This window comes from Triturus cristatus, chromosome 7 (genome assembly GCF_964204655.1).
Source record: "Triturus cristatus chromosome 7, aTriCri1.1, whole genome shotgun sequence".
In the NCBI taxonomy this organism is placed as follows: Eukaryota; Metazoa; Chordata; class Amphibia; order Caudata; family Salamandridae; genus Triturus; species Triturus cristatus.
The window spans coordinates 1,452,076,298-1,452,098,659 of NC_140590.1; the positions used below are offsets into that span (position 1 = coordinate 1,452,076,298).

The following is a 22,362-nucleotide window of genomic DNA, read 5'->3' on the forward strand; positions in this document are numbered from 1 at the left end:
GGTAAAAAACCTGAGTGCACCCCCCACCCCCGAACACCCTGGGGGCCCGCAAAGGGCCCGCTAAGGCAGAAACCGCATGCCTTTCCATGGTGGCAACGCGGCCATGGAAAGGCACGTCTCCGTATTCATCCTAATATGGATGGTGGTGTCTTGCAGACACCACCACCATATTGGAGCCCCTTTCCGCCCAGTCGCCTGTCCGACCGGCGGACGGTCTTTCTGTCTGCAGGTGTCCCCCCCGTCATCGTAATATGGCGGGGGGAAATGGTAGGCAGGTGGTGGGAATTGGCGGGCGTATCGCCCGCCAACCTTATCGACCCCTTAGCATTTCTCCAACCCGAGCAGTGTTGCACAGCTGGGTGGAGAACAGACACAGGCTCCCAGACCCTGTCTGAGTGCCAAACCCAGCTGCTCAGACCAATCCCAGCATTTCTCTCATGCTGGGTTATAGCATTCCCATGAGAGCAGTGTTGGGATTGGCATCTGGGAGCCTGCACAGTGTGCACCAGTCCGTGGGAGTCGAAGATTGGGAGAAGAGCAAGGCAGTGGCTGCAGTGGCAGGTAAGCACTATTTTATATATTTGTATTTGTCTGTTTTATTATCTTTGTGTTTCTCCCACGCTACCCCACTACTTCACCACTTGTTACGCTGGTAATATTGAGGTCAAATATTTGCCCAGAAAGTGGCAACCTGCATTATTTAGTCAGCACTGCCACATAATTTGGTCCTCCCCAGCCTCGTTATTCCAGTGGCCCTGCACATGGAGCAGGGTACTATCATGGTCGACTGCCCTGACTCAGCGTAGAGACGAGCACCTATTTCTACGCTCTTGCATTGTCTGAAGTGCATTTATTTTTCCTGATCCTTTCTCCGAGTTCAAGCATGATTTTCAGCCGCGACAGTGTTGAAACTATGAGCAGGGATTGCCACTTTCACCTCAGAGCTGTGCAGTCTAAAAATCATGCACTAATTGGGAGAAATATCGAGTTAAGTGAATTCCCTTTGGAAAGTGCAAGCACATAAAACAGGCTCTGCTCTGCGCTGAAGCGCTAGGCCGGCCTCTCTGCGCTACATGTGATGTCAAAGCTTTAGCTTGTGCGCTTTCCAAGCCGTGTGGTGCTAGGCCGGCCTCTCTGCGATGCATGTGATGCTGAAGTGCTCGCCTGTACGCTGTCCATGCTGTGCAGTGCTGAGGGGTTTGTACAGTGTATGCACTATCCATACCATGGGGTGCTGAAGGGCCATGTCGGGCTCTTTGCCCTGCATGTGATGATGAAGCTTTAGCTTCTGTGCTTGACAGGGCTGGTGGCGCCGAATCTCTTTGCTTAGAGATGTCCACAGCGAGAGATGCTGAGGAACAAGGCCGGGCTCTCGCCAGTGTCTGCTGAAACTCTCGCCTATGCGCTGTCCATGCCTGGTGGTGCTGAAGGGCCATGCCGGGCGCTTTGCCCTGCATTTGATGATGAAGCGTTAGCTTGTGCGCTTTCCGTGCCTTGTGGTGCCGGATCTCTTGGCTCTGAGCTCTCCACAGCGAGAGATGCAGAGGAGCTCTCCCCAGTGTGTGTTGAAACGCTCGCCTATGCACTGTCCATGCCTGCTGGCGCTGAAGCTCTTGCTCTGTGCTGTACAAGGAGGCGGGGAGCTGAGGACCAGGCCGGACTCTGTCTGCATGTAGCGCTGAAGCACTCTTTTCTTCGCTGTCCATTTCTGGTGGTGCTGAAGCTCCTGTGCCGGCTGTGCGCTCCGGTACCCACACGGTGACACGCTGAGAGGTCGGGCCTACTCTCTGTGCTGCAGTTCATGCCTAGGCGCTGTAAATTTAAAGAATAGTGTCGGATTAAATGGAAGTGGAGACACAACAAAATAGAGTAAAGAAAATGTATTTCAGAGAGGATAAAGCACCATAGAAATAGAAAAACAGAAAATCCATGAAAAGAAGCAAGAGAGAACGATGTAAACAGCAAAAAACACAGACGGTAGAGAAATCAGAATACACGCCTAAATATTCACAACAAAGTCTAATGAGTAAACAGATTATACAGAGACATTGGCAATTAGTTGAAATCGATAATGAGCAACACATGTTTTTAATCTTTGCTTACAAAATGGTGGCAAGCATCTAAAATTAGTGATAGGAAACATTACTCGGATAACAACACAATTGGCATTAAAATAACACTAAATGGCACATGAAAATTCCACACATTGTGCAAATATAAAAAAGTGAATATGTCACACACCCGAGAACTGTGAAAGAAAACCAGATAAAGATCTTTCAGTCATGTGGTAAATCTAATTCTGTTCACTTTATAAAGTGTCTATATGACAAAAGTTGTATATTAAAAATGAAAAGCTAAAAAAAATGGTGGGAACATAAATCAAACATCAGATGTAACAACGAAAATTAACTGGTGGGAACACACTTTATGGAATAACAACGTACACTAAGTCATTTTTTATCAGATTAATAAATTGTTATTACTAACTTAACAATGCAGAAAGTATGAATGATAGAACTTAGATTAAAATGCTTTAATAGTACATGGGAGTTTGTAATCTCTTCTTAAAAGTCTATCTCTAATATCCTTATTAAAGTTAAATTGTGACACCTCTAACCATTTACATTAACAAAATGACGCAGTAGCTCAATTGTAACGAAGGCGTTCAGGAGAGTTGTGATGTCATATTTCCTGCTACCAAAGGGAAAGGAAGGTTCCAGAGCATCATTGCAGCTGCAGTCTAAACAATAAATAATGATCAGCAGAAAGGAAATATTTAAGACAACCATATTATAGGTTATTCCAGGATTGATGTTTTTCATCTGATTTACTTTAAACGTATTCTAAAGCCTTTTTGGTATCTGCTTTTGGTTTGTTTTAATTTCACACAAAAACTTTGGTTTTGTTCTTTCCTCCTCAGGTCTGCAATTGCACTATCTCTTTTAGTGGGTTGTAAAAAAAAGTGATGTAGTGACCATGTATTATAAGAAATAAAATACCCTCTGGTGTACATCAAAAGGATATTGTTTGTCACCTCGGTGTTCCATGGTCATGAGCCACGACCGCCGTGTGCTCATGACGGAGTGGTTCCGTCATGCTGCGGCCGTTGGCGGCCGCTCTGCCCACGCGGCACTGATTCCCCGCCTGTGCGGGCGATCAATGCAAGTGGGCGGAGTCATGACGGAACCACGCCGTCATGAGCACAGCTCGCCTGTGACTCATGACGGCGTGGTTCCGTCATGAGCATGGCGGCGCCGCGCTGACCCCAAACCCCCCCAGCGCCCCGACGGAATTCGTGCCGCGGCGAAGGGGTTAAAAAAGAAATGAGATGCCACAACACTGCCGCATTATTAGATTTTTATGCAAGAGCTGGGATAGTGGGTGCCATCATCCTATGGCTGGATCAAACTACACACTCTCCTTCTCACTCACTGGCTTGAGTTAGCATTAAATCCTATTAGACAACTGTGGGAGCGGTTATTACTAACTGCACTAAGATGTTAAAAAAAACACAACTTTCCCATGAGGAACAAAACAAACATATACAATAATGTAAAGGTGGCTATAATGCACCCTTCCTGGTTTCCTCCAAGGGGAGAATGGGCTTTGGAGGGGTGCAACTTTCTACCAAGAGCTTCACTACATGTTGTACTTGTGCTATTTAATGAATTGTTGTTTTAATGTAATATGTTTTTTATGTAACTTTTATGGTTTTATTTCTGTGATACTGAATAAAGTTTATTTGACTTGGCCTGTATTTGATCATTGACAGGGCAATTAGCAAATGATGGTGTAATCTGTGAATTATATAGACATTTATGTATTGGAGGAAGGACTTCAGACTGTATGTTTGAGGATATTACTAGTTACCAATAGGCATTGTGACCAAATAAAGGGACTAGTGTGAAGGGTAAGTTCCTTTACACGGTCGTTGAACTTCGATGGGACTTGCAATATTTTGCATGTATTTAAAAGGTTCTTTAATTTTTATAGTGGTTTAACCCTGCCCCCCCCCACACACACACTCCCCGATTTCTCCACCCACCACATTAGGTCCTTGATTTCTTGCTCTTCCCAACCTAGGAGATATTATTGCAAGTACATTTTACTATATGTAGAATGGAGGCTTCCAGAATAAACAGATCAGTGAGCAGTTGCAATTTCATGCCCTCGATGGATCTGAGGAGGCCTGTGAGGTATGTCCAAGCAGTTCTTCTCTTCGGCTTTAGATGTAACATGCAATAAATGCTCGGTCCCCTTTAATGAACCCCTGCAGTGCAATAAATAAGCATTTTACCTAAGCAGCTAATGACTGGATTTGTAGTATAGAAAGTTAAAAAGCGGTCTGAAAAGCTAGTCTTCCTTTTAATTAAGTGATAATGAAGCGGCTTAAGAAGCTGTTTTTCACTTTGTCAGTTGGCTCTGACAGGGGGCACACTGATGCCACAACTCAACAGTAATAAACTGTTACACTAGACTAACATAATAACATAACATGTGTATTTGTAAAGCGCACGTTCACCCAGAGGTCTCTTGGTGCTGAATAACAGATGTTCATTGTTACCCAACTTAATGGTACTCATTTTATCGACCTCAGATGGATGAAAGGCTGAGTGGACCCCCCGGGATTTGAACCTGTGACCATGAGGTCAAACACAGGGCCCCTGCAATGGACGCATTAGTCCACTGAGCCACCAGACCGTAGACTAGAGGGGTCATTATCTTATTACAGGTTACTAGTGAAGTCACAAGTACACTCTAATAGGAAAACTGAAGGCATGCTTTATACAAGGATGCCAGCTATCAAATATTATAAAGAGGTTAACGCTAATAGCTGATTTACTTTGAAATAGTATTCAAATGGCTCCAATCAGTTGCCTGAGACATATGAGGCTTATCGGTTGTGTGCTGTACAATGAATACAATCATTGTATCTTGATGATGGAGAAACCAGTGGTACGCAATACAATAGCGACACATAGTACGGTGCAGCATAATAGGGGAAAATCAGTGATGTGAAATACAACAGTGAAAACCACTGGTGCATCATAGAATGTGGATAATCAGTTATGGGAAATAAAATGGGGGGAATCAATGGGGTAGTACAATAGTGATAATCAAGGTGTGAAATGGAATACAATAATCAGAGAAGTGCAGTACAATTGTGATAATCAGTGATGTGTAATACAATGGGGGTTAGTTAGTGGTGAGTATTACAATGGTGATAATCAAGGCTTGTAATAGGCTAGAGTAATCAGAAATGTGCAGTACAATGGTGATAATCCGTGACGTGTAATAGAATGGGGGTTAATCAGTGGTAGGCTTTACAATGGTGATACTCCGGGTGTGAAATTAAATGGAATAATCTATGGTGTGCAGTACAATGGTGATATTCGGTGATGTATTATAGAATTTTGCTATTCAGTCGTGGACATACTATTGTAATTATCAAAGTGTCCAACAGAACGGCGCGAATCGGTGATGGACAGTAGAATGGTGATAAACAAGGTGCTCAGTAGAATGGAATAATCAGTGGCCGTGCAGCACAATTGTGATAATCAATGGTGTGCAATAGAATGAGGCCAGTCAGTGGTGGGCAGCACAGTTATGATAAATTGAGGTGCGCAATAGATTAGAATAATCAGTGGTGGGCAGTACAATGGGTATGAACAGTGCTGTCTAATAGAATTGAGTTTCTCAGTGGTAGTCAGTCCAATGGTGATAACCAATGTGTGCAATAGAATGGAATATCAGTGGCCATGCAGCGGATTGCTGGTAATCAGTGATGTGCAATACACTGGGGATAATCAGTGGTGGGCAGTAGAATGGGTATAAACAGTGCTGTCTAATAGAATTGAGTTTATCAGTGATGATAAGTCCAATGGCGATAACCAATGTGTTCAATAGAATGGAATATCAGTGGCCATGCAGCAGATAGCTGGTAATCAGTGATGCACAATAGAATAGTGTTTTAGGTGCCCGATGCGGGCAGCCCTGTCAGGCAATGCGGTGCAGCGCAGTACGGGGGCACCACGCCGCAGTCTCCGAGAGTTACAGCAGGCTTTTTCAGGCTAGAAGCAGGATATTTGGCGGGTCGGTTGCGGATCTGACTAAGAAGTGTCTGCCGCCATCTTGGCCATGCCCCCCCAATGATGTGCAAAAGATTAGGGATAATCTGTGGTGGGCAGCAATGTGGTGATAATCATGATGTACAATAGAATGGGGATAATCTGTGGTGGGCAGTAACGTGGTAATAATCATGATGTGCAATAGATTAGGGATAATCTGTGGTGGGCAGTAATATGGTGATAATCATGATGTACAATAGAATGAGGATAATCTGTGGTGGGAAGTAATGTGGTGATAATCATGATGTACAATAGGATGGGGATAATCTGTGGTGGGAAGTAATGTGGTAATAATCATGATGTGCAATAGAGTGGGGATAATCTGTGGTGTGCAGCACAAGAGTGATAATCAAGGTGCACAGTAAAATAGTATAATCAGTGGTGTGCTCTCCAGTGGTGAGAATCAGTGATGTGTTATATACTCGAGCTAATTAGTGGTGGGCAGTACCATGGTAATTATCAAGGTGAGTAATAGAATGGGCTAATCAGTGGTGGGAAGTAAAACAGTGATAAAGTGTGCAATAGAATGGAAAATCAGTGGCTGTGCAGTGCATTGGTGCTGATCAGTGATGTGCAGCAGAATGACGGATATTCAGTGGTGGGCAGTACAGGGCTGATATTCGAGGCGTGCAGTAGAATAGAATGATTAGAGATGTGCAGTGCAATGGATATGATCAGTGATGTGCAATAGAAGGCCGCTAATCAGTGATGGGCAGTGCAATGTGATATGGTGTGCAATCAAATGGAATATCTGTGGCCGTGCAGTATATCGGTGGTAGTAATGTGCAATAGAAACGGGATAATCAGTGGTGAGCTGTACCATGGTGCTAATCACAATGTGCAATAAATAATCTGTGGAGTGCTGTGCAACAGTGATAATTAAAGTGTGCAATAGAATGAAATATCAGTGGCTGTGCAGTGCATTGGTGCTGATCAGTGATGTGCAGTAGAATGATGGATATTCAGTGGTGGGCAGTACAGTGCTGATGCTCAAGGTGTGCAGTAGAATAGAACAATTAGAGATGTGCAGTGCAATTGATATGATCAGTGATGTGCAATAGAATGTAGCTAATCGGTGATGGGCAGTGCAATGTGATAAAGTGTGCAATAGAATAGAATATCTCTGGTTGTGCAGTACATTGGTGGTACTATTGTGCAATAGAAAAGGGATAATCATTGATGACCTGTACCATGGTGCTAATCAAGATGTGCAATAGAATGTGGATAATCTGTGGAGTGCAGCTTGATAGTATAACAAGGTGTGCAAACGAATGAGGTAATCAGTGGTCGGCAGTACCATTGTAATAACCAAAAAGCGGATTAAACTGGAATAATCAATAGTTGTGTAATACAATGGTGATAATCAGTGATATACAATAGAATCAAGATAATCAGTTGTGGGTAGTACAATGGTGATTATAACGGTGGAGATTAGAAGGGAATAATCAGTGGACGTGCAGTACATTCAGGACCTGCTTTAGCGCTGGTGGCGCCCGGTGCGACAATCTTCTTCGGCACATGCTCCCTTGACCTCTTTCTCCATGAATCACCTCACCACCATCCAACAGTGCTTCTCATCTCTCCATAACCCCCCTCTCCCAAATGCTTTAATGTGTTTTGTATAGCTATTCATACCAGTGTAGGGTGTCAAAGCACTTTACATCACACATAAACTATATAGAGACAATCAATCATACATGTGTAGATCAGTCTGTTGGAAATGATACATATGGCAATGCTGATGGCAAGGTGTAGGAAGCAGATGTCATCCATACTAGTAGGCAGTATATTTCAAGAGTGTTTGGTCTGGAGAAGCACAAACTCAGGATTTAAAACATACCACAGTAGTTAGGGTTGGCTTCACTAGTAAGAATATATTTCTACCAAAACCAACCTGGGGAAAACACATAACTGTATACCTATACTATGCAGTTTGCATGTAGCTCTTTGATGGCAGTTCATAGACCACTGTGCTATATTAGGATTGTAACTTATGACCTGCAATCAGCAATAGGATATCAGTGACGGAAACAGTAACCTACTGAGCTGTCCACATAAATACAGTTCTGTGATCTGCACGGTACACGTTCTTTACAGCAGACATATTAACCATCTGCACTACATTATGATGAGTCAAAACTGCCACTAGACAACAATTCAATCTTTTTCCGGCAGGAAAATGAATCATCAACATTATCTTGACATTTTTATTGTTGCCTGACAACTGCTGGACAAACAGGTAGCTCTGCTGCAGGAACTTTTAAATCACTAAATTATTTCATAACACAGCACCCCTGAACTCAAACCCCCTCCTCACACATTCAGCGCTAGGTCCGACTGCACTGGTCACACTGCCCTAAAGCTGGCCCTGAGTACAATTGGACTAGTGATTGCACAATAGAATGGAAATATTTGGTTGTGGGCAGTGCAATGGTGAGAATCAGTGTTGCGCAATGGAATCGAGATAATCAGTGGTTGGCAGTACAATGGTGAGGTTCAGTGATGCACAGTAGAATGGAGATAATCAGTGGTGGGAAGTACAATAGTGAGAATCAGTGTGGCGCAATAGAATCGAGATAATCAGTGGTTGGCAGTACAATGGTGAGGTTCAGAGATGCACAGTAGAATGGAGATAATCAGTGGTGGGGAGTACAACGGTGAGGCTCAGTAATGCGAAGTAGAATGGAGATAATCAGTGGTGAGAAGTGCAATGGTGAGGATCAGTAATATGCAGTAGAATGAAGATAATCAGTGGTGGGCAGTACAATGGTGAGGATCAGTAATGCGCAGTAGAATTAAGATAATCAGTGGTGGGCAGTAGAATGGTGAGGTTCAGTGATGCACAGTAGAATGGAGATAATCAGTGGTGGGAAGTACAATAGTGAGAATCAGTGATGCAAAATAGAATGGAGATAATCAGTGGTGGGCAGTACAATAGTGAGAAATAGTAATGCACAGTAGAATCGAGATAATCAGTGGTGGGAAGTACAATGGTGAGGATCAGTAATGCGCAGTAGAATGGAGATAATCAGTGGTGAGAAGTACAACGATGAGGATCAGTAATACGCAGTAGAATGAAGATAATCAGTGGTGGGCAGTACAATGGTGAGGATCGGTAATGTGCAGTAGAATGGAGATAATCAGTGGCAGACAGTTCAAGGGTGAAAATCATTGATGCACAGTAGAATGGAGATTATCAGTGGTAGGCAGTGGTAGGTAGTACAATGGTGAAAATCATTGATGCACAGTAGAATGGAGATTATCAGTGGTAGGCAGTGGTAGGTAGTACAATGGTGGAAATCATTGATGTGCAGTACAATGGAGATAATCAGTGGTAGGCACTACAACGGTGAGAATCCGTAATGCACAGAGGTATGGAGATAATCAGTGGGTGGCAGTAAAAAGGTGAGAATCAGTGATGGGCAATGGAATGAAGATAATCAGTGGTGGAAGGTACAACTATGATATCCAAGGTGCGCAACTCTTTACCATTAATAGGAACATAAGTGAGGGCCCCCGCATTAGCTATGCGTTAACGTCTAATGAGCCACTCTCTAGTGCTCTATAGGAGACAGCTGCGCTGTGCTGACTAACCTTTCAATTCGGCGTGCAACGCCCTTTGGGCTCAACGGGCTTCAGCCCCCCCATCGTATGTGAGAGCCCGGGCTGAGACAGCTTCCGGGGCCGACGCACAGACAGTTTTTGAGCAGCTAGTCGCACCCGAGTACTTCACAGGTCTTTAAAAGACCATTCACTTGTTAATGAGGCTTTGGTTTTTTTTCACCCCTTCTTAGAGCCCCTGCATCTCAGCTCTGCCTATGACTGGAAGAATTAGCCCCCCCCCCCCGAAATTTTTATCAGCCCCACCCAAAATGTTGCTCTAGTTGCGCCTCTGCTTTCAATATCTCTATGTATTTATCAAGGGGGGGTGGCGCCTGAAAGCTGCTCCCCTAAGAGGCCTTGTCAAACGCTGCTCTGAGCGGTTTTCAAGTGAACCGAAAGCGCGCGCTGTCTCTGCGCACGGGGAGGCCGCGTAGCGCCCACGTGAGGACGAGGGAATTTGTCATCCCTTTATCGATAGGAAAACTGTAGACAAGTATTGAATTCCATAACGATAACAAATGGCAACAAAAAAAGGCATCACACGCCTCGCCTGTTTCGTGCCCTTCTATCTTTTTACGTGGGGGCCGGTTAGACAGCTTCCCAGTGAAGGCTCCGGGGGCAATGCAAAACTGTAGCCACTCGGAGACCACATCTTTGAATCCAAGGAACAGTGCTTTAGGTGGGCAGGTACTCACAGGCATTGAGTACCTGCATTTTTTTTTATATGAAAGGGACAGCAGTACTTTTAATGGGAGAGTACCAGCACATCTCAGTAACATTCTGTACCTCTGTAATATTGAGTACCTGCACTTTCATATTTCCATTTCAACAACTGTCTAGGACTATAACTCAGGGGCATGGTGCACCTGCGGCATAAACTTGAGGCTTAATAATGAGAGCCCTGCATCACATTTGCACTATATAAACTGGTACAAGTCAGACACAGGGCTTGCATAAAAGATTTATGAAGCCACACAAAGCCACCCGCCGTGCAAATTGCTGCGTCGCCTTACTCCACCCTAGAGGCGTTCCAAGGGCATTGCAATGTAAACCTGTAGGAAGTGCCAAATCCATATGCCTCACCTCAATCCGTACGCCTCCCGAGGTGAGCAAAAATGAGGAGAAATAACTTCATTTCTCCTCGTTTTTTCCTCTGTCCATGTGTGCTGTATCCTGCAGCACACATAGAAAATGAAAAACACCTCTTATGATAGTTTTTGTGCAAGAAGATGCCCCTTCCTGCACAAAACCAATCCTGCCTGCAACTGAGGCTAGGCTGCTGAAAAGGCGCCAGCGCAGGCAGAAAGGACAGGAATGCACCGTACTGCTTAAAAACGTGCATTGCTATTGCTGCCCTTTCACTTTGGGGTAGGGTAGCGCAGTAAGCTGCCTTGCGCTGCCTTGCGCCGTTGCCCTACGCCAAATTGCCGTAAACGAGGCCCACTGTCTGTAAGTAGGTGGCAGATCATTTGGATGAGTCATTTCAAACTCAAATAATCTTTATTTTCGATCATTTAGATCATCAAAGATATAAATATTTAACAATTATTAAAATTTAGGAGTTTCCGATATTCTAGACATTTACATGTGAACAATGACTTTCAAAAATTTCATAAAACAAACGTTTAAAAACATGAGAAAGGGTGTTCTAAAATCATTTGACATTATACAACCCCCCCCCCTCTTTTAAAAGACTAGTTCGAACATGCCACATGGCCATTAAAAACTTTGCCACTGCAAAGACAATCGGAGGTGACAAATCAGATTTTAGTATTCTAAACGCAGGCAAAAATTTCCTAAAACCAATATTTTTAAGAATGGGTAGAAGCCAATGCTTCCTCGCTCTTCGATAGGCTTTGCAAAAAAGGACCACATGTAAATCGCTTTCCTGAGGATGTGTACAGGCTGGGCATTGCTCACTTGTTGGAGGCTGGGACCAAGAGCTGGTGAAAGCCCTCAGGGTAGAGAGCCATATCTCCACTGTAGGTAGAGCTTTCTTGCCATCACAGGTGCCATGCCATCCAAAACACTTTCCATTAGGTAGGAATCTTTTAATTGTATAAATGAATTAGTCAGTGAGCCCACCCGTGTGTTGTCTAAAGCGGTGTTCAGCTTTGACTGGTAGTAAAGTTTTGAAAGTGCCTTTCGAGGGATCCTCATGCTTGAGTTTGCAGGGTCGGTCCATAATTCCGTTAGACCTAAACTTTCACAAGATCTTTTTATGTATATTAGCCATGGGATATTACTAGTGTTCGGTAAGGCCAGAAACTCCTGTAACTCACTTCTATAATCGCTTAAATCCTGGCTACTCCATAATCGTTGCCAAAAAGTTAATGGTTTTAGGCCAAGTTCCTCGGCGATGGGCCTAAGTCCTAGGTCCAATCTCAGAGGAAACAATGGCGTGCTAGGAGGGAGAGCCACCAGCTGCCTGAGAAATGTGTTCTCTGTGCTTGTTAGGTTTTTAGCAGGAGTGTGGCCCCATAATTCGCCGCCGTATGTAACTGAGCCCCGAGCTTGGGATTTCTAAATCTGTATCATGGGGCCCAGTGGGCGATATGTAGATTTGCCCACCATTCTGGTAATACCACCCGCTTTCTGTGATAGCTTCTTGTTTGCCTTAATCATATGTGTCCCCCATGTCATTTTCTCATTCAGGGTTACCCTCAAATATTCGAAAGTGGAAACCCTCTCCAATCGCACTGTACCCAACAAGGGGTTAGGACGTGTTGAGGGGGTAGGGTTCAAAATCATATATTTTGTCTTGGAGGCGTTAATTTCAAGGCCCCTCTCGTACAAAATTGCAAGAACCCATCCACTATCCGTTGAATTCCCATAGGGGATTTAGACAGCAGCAGGGTGTCATCCGCAAACATTATGGCGGGCACCCTGCTGCCATTCAATCTTGGGGCGTCGATGTCTTCTATCCTGGACAGGTGGGCGATTACCCCGTTGACAAAGAGACAGAACAGGGTGGGTGCAAGTACGCATCCCTGCTTCACCCCCCTGTCAACGGGGAATCTTTCTGTTAAGCCCCCCATCCTGCCGCACCTGACCCGTGCGTAATTGTCCTGTTGTAGTTTAATCAGGATGGCCAGGATATCTGGCGGGACTCCCAGATCCTCAAGGACATTCCAAAGTTTGGATCTAGGCACCAAGTCGAAGGCGGCACGCAAGTCCACGAACATCGTGAACAAGCTGCCCCCCTCGACAAGTGCCGTCCTCCAATAAATAAGATTAAGGCGAAAAATTTGGTCCATGGTGGATACCCCCTTTCTGAACCCAGCCTGATATGGGCTCAGAGTGGCGGTTTCCTCTATCCAGTTCTGGAGACGATCTAAAATGAGCCTCCCAAAAAGTTTTTGGGACACATCTATCAGGCTGATGGGCCTGTAGTTGGATGGGAGCAGAGGCGAGCCTTTCTTAAAAATCGGAACCACCTCTGCGCCCAGCCAAGTACAGGGCACCTCCATCCCCATTAGAACCGCATTGAACAATACCAAGAGATAAGGGGCCCATATGTCTGGCTCCTGTTTAAAAAGGTCACCAGGGAGACCATCCAGACCGGGTGCCTTGCCAGTTGACAGGCCTAATATGGCAACCCGGACCTCCTTTTCGGTGAATGGGTCCCCTTCCGGATAATTATATACAAGTGGGGTTTTACAGTCTCCATGCCCTACTTCCACTGTATAAAGAGACTGGAAGTGCTCTTGCCATGACTTAGGAGAGATATTCGGTTCTATTGCCGAGACGAGTTCCTCGGAACCTGTATTAACAATTATCCAAAACCTCCGTGAGTCCATGGAGGCTAGGGAACTAGCAAGTTCTTCCCATTTGTTCTGGTCCCACTCACTCTTGGCATTAAAAACCAACTTCTTATATTCACGTCTCCTAGCTTGAATCTCAGACCTGCTTTTGCGATTCTTAATACTCGACAAAAGATCCCTCCTTGCCCTACGGTACGCTGCATTATACCATGTGCGCTGGGTCTTACCACCCGCCCTCCTTGGTCCATTATTAAATAAATCTGCAGTCAGAGTCTTAACGACTTCTTCATGCATCAACCAGATTTGTTTATTTTTCTCCCCTGAGCTGGGTTCATCATTTAGGGTGCCCATTTTTTCCAATATGGGGATAAAATTATTATAAAACCGAGGGAGCTTAACTGTGCTTGCAGCTAATTTCTCCCACTTGATTCTCCTCCTATTACTTTCTAGGGCCAGGTCCAGGTTTATCTTAGACAATTCTCTTTCCCCATGATCCCGGCCAGGAAGGAGAAAGTCCAATTCCAAGGCATTGTGGTCGCTATCTTCTCTGTCTATTACCCTAAAGTCAATGACTTGCGACCACGAGGATAATTGTACTAAAATGTAATCTAGTCTTGACTCCCTTCCCTTCCGGTTGAACGTGGGTTTGCTCGGGATATCAGAATTAACACGCCCATTACAGGCCCTCACCCCGTGTTTCAGAGTTAGGGCAGTAATCTGGAGTGCTAGTGGAGTCCAAGCTTTGGGGGGTATAGATGCTGTCGGTGGTACCCGCCATCTTGCATCTTCCTCTAGGGAAGCCCCATCCAAGAGACCAGCTAGGGGCTCGAAGTGTGAGTTCAAGTCCCCTCCCACTACAAAAGGGGTCCCCTGGGGGAGTTCGCCCAGAACATCCGACAGTTCTTCAATGGTAGGGGACTCCTGCGAGATAGTGACCGGCCTTGAATATACATTTACCACTGCTAGTCTGCAGCAGTTGGACCATTCCAGTATAACCACGAGTATGTCCTCTGATGCCACTGGGAGACACGTGGCCTGACATCCCAAATGGACTGCGACCCAAGTTTCAAGGCCTCCCGATGGGCGCCCCCTGCCCCCCCATTTCGCAGGAATGGAAAAAACTGCGAAACCCTGCCTTGGGTGTTCCTCCCTCTCCCATGTTTCCTGGAACATGCATAAATCTTTAGAGTTAATATATTTGATCCATTCCTGACATTTGGACTTATTTCCCAGGCCTGCCACATTCCATGACAATATTTTTAGTGGGAGAGGCCTGTTGTTTGCAATAGTGGTATGGATGGAATCATTCCCTTTATCGCTGGCCATGGTCTCTGTATATGCTAGGGGGTGACTTGTTTCTTCCCCCACATTGTTTCGTGACTCGCCAGTAAAATTACCCAAATCGCAATGATGTGCTTGGGCATCGGCCGGCTCTATCTCTAAGCTATTTCCCAACTCCCCCTCCCCTGATACAGAATTGCACTGGCTGCTTCTACGTGTGGATAGTCAGTCTACCATGTCTAGTTGGCTATACCTATTCTGCATTGGGAGATAAAATGGCTGGACAAAACTCCGGAGGTGATAATCTTGCTCATTAGAGCCCCAGTTGCCTCCCCTCCTATGGCAAATTTCCCATCCCTCATCATCCGTATTCGTGGTGTAGTGGGTTTGCTGATGTCTTCTGGAGTTGGGGAGTTCTCTCCATCCATTTGCCAGCCCCGCACCCCGTCTCTCTGTGTTGGTGCACTGAGCATTGATTTCAGGGCATCCTTGATATTGGCTTCGAGGATAATAGAAATCTCCCCTTCTTTTTCTGTCTTCCCAACCAGCCAGTGTTTGTATCCGAGGCCCCCAAATCTCGTCCTCTCTGTCATAAACCCGAGGGGGGTAAAAAAAGGAAAGAGGTAAGGATTGAATAGTGGTCCCCTCATCCTCTGATATCCATCCGCATATATGCTGGACTGTCCTGTGATCTCTAAAACTGACTATAACACTATCACCGTTTATGGATTTAATTGAGCTACCCAGCCAAGGCACCCTTCGAACCATGAGAACAATGCTCGATATGCCTTCCGGGAGTGGTCTATGTGTAGATAGCCAATTTATCACCTTGTTCTTAAGTGAAGCGGTGGATTCTTTGGAGGAAATGTTCAATTCTGGTATCCCTGCTAGAACTACAGTATATGGAGCTGCCTCTGGAGGAAGGTGTACTAGTCTAGGCTTCTTCCTATCATCCTCAGTCATTTGTTCTCCAGCATTCAGTGGTCTGGTGGGGGCGGGGTTATTATCCCTGGTTTGTTTAGCACTAGTTGGAGGAGAGGATAGGTGGTTATACTGTTCTGCAGGGTTTTTAGGGACAGAAGCCTCGGGAAGAATATTAATGCTTATAGGCGGAGTAGATTTTGCCTGCTGCGCAGTGTGAGTAACACTTTTGGCCTGGTTGGTAGCCTGGGAAGGTCCCTTTGTTGTCTCTCTGGTGGCAACCTTAGCCCCACCACTGCTAGTTCCTTTAAAACTATCAGCTAATTGCACTGTCGACTTTTCTATGGCCACTAACCTGGCCTCGATTTTAATTAGCCTTTCTTCCAGGGGGTTTAAAAGGTTTCTTATAAGTACGCCTATATCAGCAAGGGTGACATCCTCCTCAGTGGGCTCGGGAAAATTCTGATTGGGATAAATGCTTTTCTCCCCCGGTAAATTTGAGAGTGAGGCCTCAGCTCTAACAGTTTGAGTTCTTCCCCTAGTGTTTAAACATGGACTATTTAATAGCGGGTGCAGGGGAGAGATATTCAGCTTCCGACCACCCTTGTTCTTAGTCCCTCCTCTATTTTTCGGGATTGCACCTTCTCTAATCCCCTTCCGCTTGTTCGCATTAGGGCCTGTAGAATTAACCTTTTCAGGGTCAGGATTGAGGGTGGTAGTAAGTATAGGGTGGGGTTGAGCTGGCGGGAGAGTTAACATACTAAGATCTACGGAATCACTAAGATCCTTCATGCTTAACTGGGAGGTGCAATTTGAAATATCCAAAGTCCCGGAGGGGTCATTTGTGCCGTCTACCCCCATATCCAACACAATGAGTTCTGGGCTTACCTCAGGAGACTTTGCCTGAGCTAAGGGACCCATAGACGATCTCCTCACCCGGTCTAGTTCCTGGGATATTCGCCTCTCGAGAAGCGTAATGTCCTCTATTAATAGGGAGCCAGCTTTCACAAAGTAATTATCCAATGTTCCCTTTGTTGTAGCAACAGCAGCCAATGCGCTTTTGCTCCTTGTTTCCCTGGTCGTCATCTCTGGGGTAAGTAAGTCAACAATAAATACCCTTTAATTTCAGATACAATCCCAAAATGGGCCAAGGGGACTGGCCCAGGCCCAGTCTCTCCCGTCCTCTAACGGCCTCAAATGGCCTGCTCTTTGCCCGGTCTTCGCCCCGGGCTACGACCCGCGCGTGTCCCGCTTGCGCGCGGAAGCAGAGCTGTGCAATGAGGACAGGAGGTCGGAAAGGGAGGGGCCGGGAAGAGGAGACAGCTGCGAACACCGCCAAGCAGCCTGGTCCTCGCAGTCCCGGTTAGGAATAATCCAAGATGTTAACAGCCCCCAAACAGCATAGCGTCCTCAGGTGGAGCCCACAATGACCCACGAAGTCCAGGAACAGCTGCCCAAGTAACGTGCAAGCAGCGACAAGCCTACGAGCGGCACCCTGAGTCATTTTACAGTGGGTCACAGGGTTAATGCACCTGCTACAGAGACCTGTCTGTTAAACGCGGGTAATATGGTGGAGTCCTTACTTAACCCTGGTGGGCGAGAAAGAGAAGATGGGCAGAAAAGGATGCCAACGGCGCTCTTCGTCTGGGATATGAATACTTATTGAGGTTTGAATCTTGCATACACCTGGGCAGACGTTTTACAATAACCTCTGGTGTAAAAACGTATAAAGTAGAATCCCAGGACCACAAACACGTCAGACCTCACGTGGCAGCGGGGAGATGGTAGGTAAGGTTTGGGGTGCCAAGAATTGAGTAGCATCGGCACCTGCTACTATTAATATTATTATTACAAAATGAAAGATATGGCAGGTCTTCCAGATTCCCGGGACACCCACTCGCTCCACCTTTATGCACACAAAAAAACGCGCCAGCTTCAAAGTTGTCATTTATGGCTTTAAAAAATGTACAGCCCTGGAAAACTTTGATGATAAATCACTCAGTCAGATCCCTCCGCCTAGTGGGGATGCGGGACGCTTCACTGGCAGGCAGAGGAATGCTTCCGCCGATGGGAAGAAGTGCAGCAGCGGCAGCAGCAGTGTGGGAGCGCGAGCGAGCGGCTCGTGGCAGCTCTGGCAGGCAGGTCTCAGCCGCAGGCTGCTCTGGGGACCCCGGCTCTCGTTCCAACTCCCCCGGCACTCACTCCTCTGCCGCCTGATGTGAGACAGCGAAGACACCTGGGAGCAAGATGGGAGCCTTCGGAGTGACGCTGGGCATCTTACACTACCTGGGACTTTACATCCAGCTGAGTGTCTCCTCCAGGCAAGGCGGGCACCCACAGTGGGACAACCAGATCTCGGCCAATGGTGAGTGCAGCCGGCTAGAGCGGGCCATACCGGGAAAGGAGGAGGGTGGGTCGCTGGGGTTCACTGGGTCTGCGGGAGAATGGGAGGGGGCTGGGTGGGCTGCTTGCTGTCAGTTGAGGTCTGAGAGGTTGGGGATCCTGACAGTGGACGTGTGGGGAGGTGGCATGCAGAGGATGAGTGTCGACGGGATGAGGCCAAGAGACACTGGGGGCTAGGATGTGGGGAAGGGGCTTGGGTGACCTGTTGACATTAACGTCTGGGGGCTGACGGGTTGGGCCTCCTGCCAGTGAACATGTGGTGAACGACCTATCTGAGGCCAGGGGCCTGGAAAGGGATGGTGTGGATATGGGGATGGATGTGGTGGGGGGTGTTGGCAGAGGTAGGATGTGGGGAGGGGGATTGACTTCAGTCCTTGCTGTCAGTTGGGGACTAGACGTGCGGGTAAGGGTCTGGCTGTGGGCATGAGATGTGCAGGGGTCGGTGTAGCCAGGGGGCCCGCAGAGGTAGGATGTGAGAGGGGCTTGGGTTGGCCGAAGAGGTCCCTGCGGGGGAGATGTGCAGGTGGTGGTCGGTGAAGCTGTCGGCGGCACTGCCGCAGCTGCCTGTCAGTTGGAGTGCTTGAAGTGATAAAACAGAGGGGTGCAGACCCCGAGAAAGAGTCTCTGTCCGTCCCTTCTCGACCCTTCACCACAGAAGCACTCTCACATTCCGTCGTCCACCTTCTGTTACTCTCCCCTCTCCATCTCTTGTTCACGGCACTCTCTCCTGCTAGCCATAGCATTCACCACTCCCGTAGAGTCCCTCTCATGTCCACCCTCTCTAAACCACCCCTCCGTCTCCTCCCAGGCTTCTCCTCTGTGCTGTCCCCACACTTCTCCGTCCATTCCCCTGGAAGGCACCCCTTTACTCCATCCATTCCTTTGGCTCCCACATCCTGCCATTTACTCCTGCCCACCACTCTACTCCTCCATCATCCCGCACTCCATACATCGTTTATCCCTCACTCCAACTACATCACCTTCTACCCTCATCCCAATCTCGACTTCACCTTGTAGCCTCATCACTTTCCACCCACTCATCCTTTCACCATCATCTTTGTGTCCCCCCCAGCGCCCCCTCACCCACTCCATGCACAATCATCCTTCACCCCATCTCCGGTGCCCTCATCCTTCCATCTGAACACCCAGCACTCCCTGCCATGGCCAGTCCTTCCTTCACCCTTCCAATACGGTATTCATTCATTGCGCCGTCTATTCATTCATCCATCTATTCATTCGCTCCACCTGTTCCCTCGTCTGATTCCTCTGCTCATCGGTTTAATCTATTCCTGCACCCTTCTTCATCATGCCCCAACACCCTTCGCCACCGCTCTTCCATTCATCCACTCCTCGAACCTCTCCTCCGCGCCACCTCTCACCACAATCGCCAGGCTGCCTTCCTTCCACACTCCCTACTCTCCACTCTCTCTGCTCTCATTTATCATTCTCACCTCCTTTCCCTCCTCCCTTCCCTCCACCCCTTCTTTCCACACTTCCCTGTATCCCTTCTTCCTCTAACCTTGGCATCATATCCCATTCAGTCTCTTCCCCCCCCCCTCTGTCCCCGCCTGCCCCTAGATCATATTACACGTCTCACCCACACATTTATTCTAGTCCCTCTCCCACCCAGCCACGCCCCCCATCCACCTTCAGCCTCACCCCTGGCCTAGACCACATCCTCCTCCGTCACCCTAGTCACCCCCTTGCACCAACTGTCCCACTCCCTGGCCAGCTCTCTCCCCCCAGTCTTACCACCCGCCCCCCATTCTCTTGTCTTCCATCACCGCTACCGTCCATACGTATCTGCCTCGCGCTTCCTCCATTTCCGGGAATCCTTCCTTCCAGCTTCGCTTTTCTACATTCTTGCCACTCTACCACCCGGGCCGGACCTCAATCGCCATCTTCTCCTCTCTCCCAATCCTCAAACCGCTCCCCATTGGACTCTCTCACCCCTTCTCTAACCACAGGCTACGAGACCTTACATATGGGCTGCCAAATGCACATAACGCAACATAACATGACGTAACACATACCGTAATGTAGCCTAGCGTGACGTAGCATAACGGAACGTAGCATAACATAGCTTACCGCAAGGTAGCGTAGCGTAAGGAAACATAGCATGGCGACACAGCACAGCACACCACAGCATAACACAACAAAGCACAACATACCATAGCATAACATAAAACCTAACTTTTAGAACGTCGGATTTGTCCGTCCTTCAATACCCGCGTATTTTCCTTCACATTCAACCGTTTCTCTACCTCCTTTGCCCCCCGTTTCCAGGCTATGCATCTCTCCCCCCTCCCCCCCCACACTGAGACATCCAACATACTAGGAGACCCCGCTAATAATTGAGTTTGGAATCTGCGGTGTATGAACATCTCCGTTGTCTCTTCTTCACCCCCGTCCCTGTAGCCCCGGGGACGAGAGCCCCTTAACGCTAGGAGAGTAGACAGCCGCCCCCCCCCCCCCTCCTTCCGGGCCACCCCCAAACACCCCGGCACCTCCATAAGCGCAACGTTGCTACCTCTTGTTTCTGGGGCGCTGTCTCAGCACAGGTGCCATTCTAACATCAGGGCACCTCTTCCAGCAGGTGTGGGGTTGCGAGTACTTCCCCCGCCCCCACACTGGCCACGTGCCTTTTAAACTAACGCAGTTCTCACAGAGAGCTCCGCGTCCTGCAGACGGAGATTACCGTGCGTTGCTGCGCACCCAGCAAACGCGAATCCCCCGTTTCTCCTCACCGTCACTTTAACGCCCTCCCCCCACCCCCTTGTTGCCCCTTTGTTGTTCGCTGTCTCCATCGTCCGAGCACCCTTTTCTCTCGCGCTTCCCCGCCAACTCTGTGGTTGCGTTCTTTCGATGTCCTTTTCTTTATTCTGGTTATATTATTTCCCATTTTTCGATTCCTCGCCGTTCCCATCTTTTCTCTTTCCCTCTCCAACCGTCTCTCCCGTTTCTCTTCCGATGCCCTTCCTCTTTCACTCTATCTCGGGCTCAGCATTCTTTTCTTTCTCTCCTTTCTCTTTGTGTGACTTCCCCTAGTCTCTCCCATTCCCTTTCTTCTCACAATTCACATATTTCACTTTCTGCTTTCTCTTCTTTTCACAGTTATCGTCCATCTCTTTCTTCTTGTCTCCTCACCTTTATCTTCATTTTCCTTTCCCTCACACTCACCTCTTTCTTTGTATTCTATTGACTCTACCTTATATTACGTTTAATCCTCACTTCCCCGTGTTTTAGGAAATCTCACCCTCATTCATTTCATCCTTCTCTACACTTTCACCTATTCTTTTCTTTGACCCGCCTCTTTCCTTTGCTTTCGACTTTCTTTCCCTCTCTTTTGCCTTTCCCGTGTTGTCAATTTCCTCATTCTCTTCTTATCGTCATTTCCCATCCTGTCTTCGTTGCCCTTCCTTTTAGCCCTATATCTTTATCCTGCACTTTTCTCCACTTTCACATTTTACTGAATTTCGCCTCTTCTTTCCTCTTCGACATCCGCCTTTTCACACTTCCTCGTTCTTTGTCTTTCACTTTTCCTTTAGTCTATTTCTTATTTTCTATTTTTTTATCTCTCTTCCGTTGTCTCTCCCTCCACACCTCTAACTTCGCTGCGTTTTCTGACATTCTCTTGCAACACCGTTCCTCCTTGTCTCATGTTGTGACCTCTTCAGCCTCTCCTTCCCCTTTTCAACTTTCTCTCCTTCCCCAATCTCACTCTTCTGCTTTCGGTGTCTTTCTTTGTTTCCACCCCTCTTTCCTGGCTTCTGCGCTTCATTTCGTGCTAACCGGTTACCCTCCAGTGTCTCACTTCTCTTCCCTTATATTTTTCTATCTTATCTGCCCTTCTCATTTTCTCCTCTCTCATTTCTCGTGATTTCAAATCTGCCCTTCCTGTCATTTATCATTTCGTTCCGCTTTCTTTCTCTTTTACCCGTCTCTACCTCTTTTCATTATCGCTATCCATTTCTCTTTTTTTCAGTCTTTTCTGTGCCTCACCTCTTTCCACCTTTTCACCTGTGCCACCCTCTTTCGCTGTATGAAATAAACCACCCCATTCTACTTAGTCGCCCTAGCTCTGGATTCACTTCTCTACGCTCTGCCACACTTCCCTCTTACATCCATCCCCCTTAATCATTGCCCCTCTCTGCCCAGTCCCGATCTGTGCTCTATTCCACCCCGCCCACCCCCTCTCTCCTGCTCTGCACTTCTTGCCTCTCTCTACCCATATCTTCCGTTCTTCCCTTCCAGTCCACCCG

At 47.2% G+C, this 22,362-nt stretch overlaps 1 protein-coding gene across 1 annotated transcript in view; it reads left to right on the forward strand.

Moving 5' to 3' along the window:
* Window positions 1-17,750: 17,750 nt before the first annotated feature.
* The window catches only part of VSTM2L (V-set and transmembrane domain containing 2 like), a 370,452-nt gene continuing 365,840 nt past the window's right edge, over window positions 17,751-22,362 (forward strand). The window contains exon 1 of the mRNA XM_085619196.1: window positions 17,751-18,062. Within this exon, the coding sequence (XP_085475322.1) occupies window positions 17,945-18,062 (118 nt within the window). The 5' untranslated portion in view covers window positions 17,751-17,944. The remainder of the gene's footprint in view (window positions 18,063-22,362) is intronic.